The following is a 10,000-nucleotide window of genomic DNA, read 5'->3' as shown; positions in this document are numbered from 1 at the left end:
AGAGAGAGAGAGAGAGAGAGAGAGAGAGAGAGAGAGAGAGAGAGAGAGAGAGAGAGAGAGAGAGAGAGAGAGAGAGAGAGAGAGAGAGAGAGAGAGAGACGAGAGAGAGAGAGAGAGAGAGAGAGAGAGAGAGAGAGAGAGAGAGAGAGAGAGAGAGAGAGAGAGAGAGAGAGAGAGAGAGAGAGAGAGAGAGAGAGGAGAGGGGAAAGAAAGGAAAGACAAAGATAAAGAAAGGGGGAAGGGAAGAAAGTTAAGAAAAGAAAGATAATAGAAAAGAAGAAAGAGGAGGGAAAAAGAAGATAATAGGAAAAGTTGGAAGGGATGTAAGGGGGAGGAAATGTAGGGGAAAAAGAGGGGAGAAGAAAGGAGAGAAAACAGGGAGGTAAGAAAAGGAAAGGGAGGGGAGAAATAAGAAATGAAAAAATAGGAAAGAGAGAGAGAGAAAGAAACTAAAAGAATAGGAAGAGAAAGAGAGAAAAAGAGAAGAAACGAGAAGAAATAAACAAACGTAAACGCAGGACCGAGAGAGACTTTACAAACAAACAAACAAACGGAAAAAAATCTGTGATCGGGTTGAGTCGTTCGTATCTTTTTGTTGTTGTTTATTTTGTTGATAATTTCGAGGATTATAAAATGATTATTCTCTCTGATGAAGCCTATAATGAGCCTTTTCTTCCAGTTATTTCCGCGCTGAAAATTTTCCCACTATTTATCTCGATCTAATATTTTTCCAAGGATTTATATTTCGTAAACACAAACACTATTTTTTTTTTCTTTTTTTTTACCTGTTTCTTATATTTTGAAAGAAGACATTATTTTCGTTTTAAGATTATTGGAAGCCTGATGGGTATCTGGTCTGTTTTGTTTACATATTGCTAAATTAATTTTCTGTGTGTTTATCTGTTTTCTGTTTTTGTTTGTTTTTTGTACTCGCGGTTTCTCTTGCTCCCTTTCGCTCTGCACACTAACGTCACCATTTCTTATCTTTTATTATCTTTCTCCATCTTTCGTTTCCTTTCATCTTTCCCTCACTTCACTCATGCTTCCTGCATTTTTTCGACTATTTCATTTGACTATTTTGTTTTTTTATTTCTGCCCCTAATTCTCGTGTTTTGTTGTTGTTGTTGTTGTTGTTTAGCTTTCTCTCTCTCTCTCTCTTTCTCTCTTTCTCCCTCCCTCCCCCTCTCTCTCTCTCCCTCTCCTTCCCTATTTCCTCCCTCCCCCTCTCTCCCTCTCCCTCTCCTCTCTCTCTCTCTCTCTTACCAGTACGCTTATCCCCACGTTCTCCCATGCCCTCTCTTTTATCACCCCTTCGTTTCCTTTGCTCCTTTGATGTCCTTTCCCCTTCACAAATATCACGGACGGGAAAAAAGGAGACATGAAACGAAATGCACTGTGTCACTCGCGCACTGACAAAGTTCTTTTTTTCTCTCTCTCTCTCTTCTCATGTCTCTTTTGTCTCCTTTTCCGTCACTTCACCGCAGAATCTCCCGTATTTTATATCGAGGTTTTCATCGTCCGGGAATCAAATAAAAAAAACTTAATAGATTGACGAGGGAGTCTTTTTTCTTCTCCTCCTCTTTCGTTCTCTTTTGTCTCCTTCTCCGTCACTTCACCGAAGAATCTCCCGTATTTTATATCGAGATTTTCATCGTCCGGGAATTAAGAAAGACGAAAAAACAACAAAAAAGAAAGGATTATTTTTTCTTTCTTTTCCACGATCTCTCACTACGTCGCGCGCCGTCGGGTACTCAGTCCTCCGCTTCTTATACCCCGACGTCGGGGGAGGTCAACGCGAGAGCCCTCTAACGCCCGAAAAGACAAGCGCCCACCTGAATAGGACTTCCCCATGTCCTCCCGCTTCCTGGGACAGCCCGAGACTGAGCTCACCTGTAGAGTCAGACCCTTTAAACCTGTGGGCCACTCGGCAGCGACGGACCCCCCCTCCCTCCCCCTCCCGTCCTGCCTCCCGTCTCTCCCTCTCGCCTTCTCTTCGCTCTCCTCTCCCTTCCTCTTGTTCATTCTCTCCCTGTTCGCCTTTCTGTTTGTTCTTTCTTTCTCTTTTTGTCTTTTTGTCTTTCCCTGTTCACCTTTCTGTCTTTCTCTCCCTGTTCGCTTTTCTGTCTTTCTCTCCCTGTTCACCTCTCCCTTTTTGCTTTTCTCTTTGTCTTTCGCCTTCTCGCTCTCCTCTCCCTTCCTCTGTTCTTTCTCTCCTTGTCCTCCCCTCTCTCTTTGTCTTTCTCTCCCTGTTCGCCTTTCTGTCTTCTGTCTGCCTTTCTCTTCCTTTTATTTAGCCTTTATCTTTCTCTTTCCTTTTCGCTCTCCTCTCCCTTCCTCTGTTCTTTCTCTCCCTGTTCACCTTTCTGTTTTTCTCTCCATTTTCATCTTTCTCTTGTCTTCTCCTCTATGGTGGTGTTTTCTGTTTCCTACTCCTTGTCGTTTTCTCTCTTGTTTTGTCTCTTGTCTCCTGTTTTCATTATCTCCATTTTCGTATCTCTCTCTTACTCTCTCTCTCTCTCTTTCTCTCCCTCCTCCCCCTCTCTTTCTCTCTCTCTCTCTTTCTCACTCTCACTTTTTCTCTCTCCTTCTTACTCCTTTATCCCCACGTTTTCTTCTACCTTGTTTCCCCCCTCTCCCCTTTTCTCTATTCGTTATCTTTCCTTTCTTGATAATTCCCCCTTCTCCACTCTGTTTCTCTCTCCTTCGCTTTCCACATTTTTTTCTTTATCCTTTCCCTCTGACCCTTCCTCTTTCTTTTTTTCTTTCGGTGGTCTTTCTACCTCCTTTCTCTTATCCAGCTCTGTGTCTATTCCCTCGTTCTATCTCTCCCCTTTCCTACTTTCCCTCTTTCTAAGCCTATATTATTCTTTGTTCCGTCTCTCTCCGTTCATCTACTCCTTTCCTCTTATCTCTCCTATCTCCCCTTTTCCTCGTTTGTAGCTCTTCCTCTGGATTTATTTATTTGTTCATCTCATATTCCATCCTTCCCTTTCACTTTTCTTTCACAGTCTTTGTCTGTCTGTTTGTCTCTGTCTCTTTCCTTTGTCTGTTTGTCTCTCTCTGTCTGTCTGTATATCTGTCTATCATTCCTATTCCTCTGTCTCTGTTTTTGTCTGTCTGTCTGTTTCTCTCTCCCTCTCTCTCTCTCTCTCTCTCGCTCTCCCTCTCTCTCTCCTCTGTCTCCCCCCTCTATCTTGATCCTTCTCTCCCTTAGTATCTATCTGTCTCTCGTTCTCTCTCTCTCTATCTATCTCCCTTACCGTCTTGGTCTCTCTCTCTCTCTCTCTCTCTCTCTCTCTCTCTCTCTCTCTCTCTCTCTCTCTCTCTCTCTCTCTCTCTCTCTCTCTCTCTCTCTATCTCCCTTACCGTCTTGGTCACTCTCTCTCTACCCCCCCCCCCCATCCCCCCAGCTTATCCTCTCCTCTCGGTTCCACTCTCTCGACTCGGAGCGGCAACAGTGTGAGCATTGACCTAGGAAGTATTTCTCAGTGGGGTCATTAAGGGCAGGAAGTTTTTAAAAAGAGGGGAAGGGAAGGGGGGGGGAGGGAAGGGAGAGGGGGAAGGAGACAGTGACGGAGTGAGGGAAGTTGAGAAGAATCACACGCACATAGGCACAGGTATACGCACACGGGCACATACGCATACGGAAAAACAAATGGAAACACACGCAAACACAAACACATACGGAAACACAAACACACACACACATGCAGAAACACAAACACACACACACGCAAATAAACACACGCAAACAAACAAACACACACACAAATCAAACCCCATCCCCTACCCCCTACCCCCCCCCCCCTTTTAGCACAAACACACAGAAAGAGAAAGCCAAAGGGGGGGGGGGGTGGAGGGTAGGGGAAAGGGGTGGGGGGGGGGTGACGCCCTCCCTCCCCCACGGCCGAGAAGTGGCGGCGAGAACGAGTGGAGTCGCGCCCTTCGGAGTCAGACCCTTTAAAAACGGCGCCGCGCCCGCACGCCCGCACGCCCGCATGCGCTTCGTTCCGCACGCCTTCTTGTCTGGGCGGCTTCCTGTGCTGACGCTGCGGGAGGGACTGATCGTGCATATGCTGTACACACACACACACACACACACACACACACACACACACACACACACACACACACACACACACACACACACACACACACACACACACACACACACACACACACACAAACGTACACACACACACACACTTATAAATATAAACACATACACATAGACAGATAGACAAATAGACAAATAAATATAAACAGGAATGGATGGGTAAGGAGATAGGGAGCGGGGGAGGGGTGGGTGGGGGTGTTGTGGGGGGGGGTGGGGGGTGGAAGGCCTAAACAATTTTCGGCCCAAATTCAGTCGATCGAAGTCGCCCTCAACTCAGTCATTCTCCTCCACGCAGTCGGCGCAGATTTGGTGTTGTTGTTGTTGTTGGTTTTGGTGTTATTGTTGTTATTGTTGTTTTTGCTGTTGTTGTTGTTATTGTTATTGTTCTTGATGTTGGTGTTGTTGTTTTTGTTGTTATTCTTGTTGTTGTTTATGTTGTTCTTGCTGCTATTGTTGTTAGTATTGTTCTTGCTGTTTGTTGTTGTTTTTGTTTTTGTTGTTGTTGTTATTATTGCCTTTGCTGTTGTTGTTCTTGTTGTTGCTATTAGTTTTTATTGTTCTTACTGTTGTTGTTGTTGTTGTTATTGTTATTGTTGTTGTTGGCGGTGACGAGGAATTGTTTGGTATACGCTCTCTCGAATGACAGACAGATAAGCAATACTGAAGGGGATGCATTGTATAGATTGCGAGAAGAATAACCATGACCGAAAAAATGGAATAAAATCAAAATGGCGAAACAAAGAAAATCAAAATAATTATGATAATAAAAATGATAATAGTGATAACAATGATGACGAAAATGATAATAATAATGGTAGTGATGATAATAATGTTAATAATAGTAATAATAATGATAATTATAATGATGATAATGATAATGATAATATTAATAATAATGATAATAGTAATGATAATAGTAATAATAATAATAATAATAATAATAATAATAATAATAATAATAATCATCATCATCACCATAATAATCATAATAATCATAGTAATAATGATAAAAAACAACAGCAACAACAATAAAGATACCAACACCATCGATAAAAATATCAATAACAATAACAATACCCATCATAACAACAATCACCATCCCAATAACGACAAGGACACGAAGAATAAAAAAAGACGAAAAAAAGAGACTGAAATCCACGCGACGAAAGACGGATGAACCTCCCGCCTCGCCGTAGGTATAAACACCGAAAGGCATCATCCCCTTTAAAAAAGAATCCGAACGTGTAATACTTCGCTAAAACACAGCAACAAGGCGATCGGAATGCACAGGTCAATGCTCGCGCGATAATAGACTCCGAGTAGGAAATTCTCGTAAACAAAAGAGAGTCGAATCGAAATAAACGAGTGTGATAGGAGAGAATCGAATGCAAATAAATGTGATAAAGAGAATCGAATGAAATAAATGAGTGATAGTGGAGAAATGGAAATAAATGTGTGATAATGAGAGAATTTAATTAAATAAATGAGTGATAAGGAGAGAATCGAATGAAATAAATGAGTGTGATAGGAGAGAATCGAATGCAAATAAAGGGGTGGGTGATCTTATAATAAATGACTGAATGAGGGGATGAATAAGTGACTGAATGGGCGAATGGATATATGAGTAGATAGATAAATAACTAAATTATAAAAACGAGTAGATAATGAGTAGAGAAACGGGTGAATATATAAGAAATTAATGCTTGAGTAGATGAATACGCGAATAAAGGAATGAGTAGATAAATGAGGAAAAAAAATGCAAAGAATGGGAAAAAATAATGAGGATCGTAATGCTGTAGAAATTCTTTACCCTGTTAAATGAGTGACCCGCCTTTCTCTCGCTGCCGAAGGGGAAATTCGGGATAAAAGAGAGGGGAAGAGAGGGGAAAAAGTATGGGAAATATTTCTCATTCAGACTGTATATTTTCTCCAAAGGGGAAATCTCTCTCTCTCTCTCTCTCCCTTTTCCCCCCTCTCTCTCTCTTCTCTCTCTCTCTCTCTCTTTCTCTCTCCCTCCCTCCCTCCATCTTCTCTCTCTCTCTTCCTTTTCCCTTTTCTCTCTCTCTCTCTTCCTCTCTTTCCCTCTTCCCTTCTCTCTCTCTCTCTCTCATCTCTGTCTACCTCCCTCCCCCCCTCTCTCTCCATCGCGATGTATTTCCCCCTCACAATCCCCCTTCCCCTTTTAGTTCCCCTCGAACGTCCTAGATTCGCCCTCAGGTTCCCCCTCGAGGGACATGTCCTCCAAAGGACCTGTTGTCCTACGCTTTTCTCCTGCCTTCCCTCTCCTCTCATCTCCCTTCATCCTTTTAACCCTCCCTCTCTCCGTTTCCTCTCCCCTCAACCCCTTCCACACCCTCCCCTCCTTCTCTTCCCTCTCCCTTCCCTTCCCTACTCTCCTTCCCTCTCTCTCAGCTCCTCGTCTCCCCCCCTCCTACTCTCCCCCTCCCCCCTTCCTACTCTCCCCTCCCTCCCCACCTCCTACTCTCCCCTCCCCCCCCTCCCCCCTCCTACTCTCCCCATCCCTCCCCCCTCCCCTCTTCCTAACTCCCCCCCTTCTCCCCCCACACTAACCTCCTCTCCCCCCCCCCTTCTCCCCTCACACGAACCTCCCCCCCCTCGGCTATATAATATATTCACCTTGAGGCTTTGACCACTAAAGGCCATTGCCGAGCTGATGGGGTAGGGGGTAGGGGCGGGGGTAGAGGTGGGAGGGAGGTGGGGGGGGGGAGAGGATAAGGGGATAATGAAAGTGGTTAAAAGAGATGATGAGAGAAGAAGAAAACGGGGAAAATCATATTGCTGATTTTATTTTTTATTATTGTTTTTATTTTTTAGATCATAATTATTCTTCTTTATATAGAGATTTCCTATTCTTTCTTCTTTTTTACATTCGTTCTTCTTTTCTTCTTTTCTTTCTTTTCTCTGTTTGTGTGTCTGTCTTTCTCTTTCTCTCCTTATTCCTGGCCTTCTCTCTCTCCTTCTTTTCCCTCTGCATCTCTTTTCTGTATTTTTCTCTCCCTTTTCCTCTTCGTCTCCGTCCTTTATCTCTCTCTCTATTCCCCCGTTTCACTCTCATTCCCCATTTCTCTTACCTCTCCCTCTCTCTTTCTTTCTCATGTTTCCTTTCTCTCTGCCTCTCCCCTTTCCATTTTCTCTTCTCCCCCCCTCTTCCCTCTATCCCATTTTTCTTTGTCTATCTATCTGCCTCTTTCCCTTTCTATTACCTTGTAATCTGCACTTCCTTTTTATCTTCCTGTAAATTCTCAGACCCTCTTTCTTCCTATCACCTCAATTCCTATCTTTATTTCTTCCTTCCCAGATCTCCCCCTACCTTTCCAATCTCCCCTTCTCTTTCCCTCATTCATTCTCTATTATTTCCTTATTTTTCAATCCCATGTTTTTCTTCTTTTTTCACACCTTTCATATCTTCCCTTCTCTTTCCCTCATCCATTTTCTTTTATTTCCTTATTTTTCAATCCCATTCTTTCTTCTTATCTCACACCTTTCAAATCTTTCCCTTCTCTTTCCTTCATTCATTCCTTATTATTCCGTTATTTTTCAACCAAAATTTTTTCTTCTTATTTCACACCTTTCATATCTTCCTTTCTCTTTCCCTCATCCATTCCCTATTATTCCCCTATTTATCTGTCAACCATTTTTTTCTTCTTATCTCACACCTTCCATATCTTCCCTTCTCTTTCCCTCATCCATTCCCTATCATTCCCTTATTTTTCGACCAATTTTTTTTTTGCTTCTTCTTCCCTTCTCTTTCCCTCATTCATTCCCTATTATTCCCCTATTTATCAAACCATTTTTTTTCCTCTTATCTCACACCTCTCCTCTGTCCCTCCCTCTCCGACCGCAGCTTAAAGTTTTCCTGCAAGGGATTCTCTGAACCAAACTAAATGCCGTATATCCGATTATGCTTTTTTTGAATATCCGTAAAGTCATTTGCATACATATTGTGAAGTTCTGCGTGTCTGTAGGGTGTTAGGGACTCGTTCCGGAGGTATCTGTACTTGCAGGAACTTGTGCAAATGGTGTAAACTACTGTAGATGCGTATACATATGCATGTATACGGTGTATATACATATAAAGACGCACACACACATAGACACACATATAAATAAATACATACACTAAAAAACACACACACTTACACATACACTAAAACACATACACACATAGACACATACAGAAAACACACACACATACAAACAAACAAACACACATACACACATAAACACACACAAACAAACACATACACACACATACAGCACATGCATAAACAAATAAACACCACATACCTAAAACCCAGCAGACGCTACAGAGGTACACCCTCCCCTTCCCCTTACCAAGTATGAAAGAACCGATACCACTAAATGTCGAAGAATATTTTCCCCTCTCTCCTCCTGCCGCAAAACCGCTGTCTTGATAACGGAATATCCCTCTTAATCTAGATCATCAAGGGACGTAGGACCCCACGCTTCTATCCTCAGGGTCGTTAGCGGATCTATCCTCCCTATCACGATCTTCCTTTTTCATTTTTCCTACGAGTTCCTTCGTATTTTCCCCCCACTAGCGTAACGGATCTCTGCTGGAGCTATAACTTGACCCGTAAATAAATCCCTTTTGACGCCTGGGCTGCCATCTGGGCGGCTGCTGATTGTCTGCTGGGTTGAGTTATGGTGGTGGTGGTGGTGGGGGGGGGATCTTGGGAGGGGAGGGGGTGGGGGATCTTGGGAGGGGAGGGGGGAGAGGGAGGGATAGGGAGGGGATGGGGGAGAGGGAGGGATGGGGAGGGGAGGGGGAGATGGAGGGATGGGGAGAGGAGGGAGGAGAGGGAGGGATGCGGAGAGGAAGGGATGGGGAGAGGAGGGAGGAGAGGGAGGGATGGGGAGGGGAGGGGAAGAGGGTAGGGGAGAGAGGACTGGGGATGGGAAGGAGTTGGGGGGAAGAGGGTAAGGGAGATGGGGAGGTGGGAGAGGGAGTGAAGGGAAGGGTTGGGTTGGGGGAATGGGAGTTGGGGAAGGGAGGACAGAAGGATGGGAGGAGGAGGAGGAGGAGGAGGAGGAGGAGGATGGGAGGAAGAGGAGGATGGAAGGAGGAGGAGGAGAAGGAGGATGCGAGAAGACAGTGGGAATGAGGGAGAGGAGGAAGCTGGGTAAGGAGAAGGATGGAGGATAAGGAAGAGAGGAAGAAGAGTTGTTGGAGAAGGATTGGTTGGGGGATGAATAGGGAGAAAGGGAGAGGAAGATAACGGGGAATGGAAAGGGGCGGTGAGGGGGAAGGGGAGGGTGGGGGTGAGGGGGAAGGGGAGGGATGGGGGTGAGGGGGAAGGGAAGGGGTAGGGGGTGAGAGGGAATGGGAAGGGGCGGTGAGGGGGAAGGGGAGGGGTGGGGGGATGAGGAGGGAAGGGGAGGGGTAGGGGTGAGCGGATGAGGAGGGAAGGTAGGAAGGATGGAAGGACATGGAGGTGGGGGGAGGAGAATCAGGAAGAAGACGTGGAGGAGAGGAGGAGTTGGAGGAGGGGAGGGGAGGAGGAGGGGAGGGGAGGGGAGAAGGAGGAGGGGAGAGGAGGAAGAGGACGGGGAGGAGAGGAGGAGGAGGAGGAGGAGTTGGAGGAGGGGAGAGGAGGAGGAGGAGGGAGGGGGGGAGAAGAAAGCTCATAAACACCGATGCGTTTGATCCTTGCGTCCTTGTCCTATATTCTTTTCTTTCCTTTCTTTCTCCTTTCCTCCTGTCTTTCCTTCCTTGACTTAATTTCTCTTCTTCTCTTCCCTCTTTCTTTCTTTGTTTTTCCTCATTCTTCCTTGTACTTCCGTTTCTTCTGCCTGTCATTCTCCTTTCTTTCTCTTCCTCTTTCTCATTCTCCTTTTCTC

The 10,000-nt window shown here is 44.9% G+C and overlaps 1 protein-coding gene across 9 annotated transcripts in view; it reads right to left on the bottom strand.

The window, feature by feature from the left end:
• Positions 1–10,000, bottom strand: part of Syt7 (Synaptotagmin 7) — a 722,943-nt gene that overhangs the window by 116,289 nt on the left and 596,654 nt on the right. Inside the window, exon 1 of one of the 9 annotated variants that reach the window (XM_070141960.1) lies at positions 1,833–1,873. The exons of the other annotated variants lie outside the window; for them this stretch is intronic. Within the exon in view, the coding sequence (XP_069998061.1) occupies positions 1,833–1,851 (19 nt within the window). The 5' untranslated portion in view covers positions 1,852–1,873. Of the gene's footprint in view, positions 1–1,832; positions 1,874–10,000 lie in introns of those variants that run through there. 9 annotated transcript variants of the gene reach the window in all.

The sequence above is a fragment of the Penaeus vannamei genome, chromosome 28, assembly GCF_042767895.1.
Source record: "Penaeus vannamei isolate JL-2024 chromosome 28, ASM4276789v1, whole genome shotgun sequence".
Classification (NCBI taxonomy): Eukaryota; Metazoa; Arthropoda; class Malacostraca; order Decapoda; family Penaeidae; genus Penaeus; species Penaeus vannamei.
Note: the sequence above shows the minus strand (reverse complement) of the source record. Positions and strands in the feature narration are given on the sequence as shown.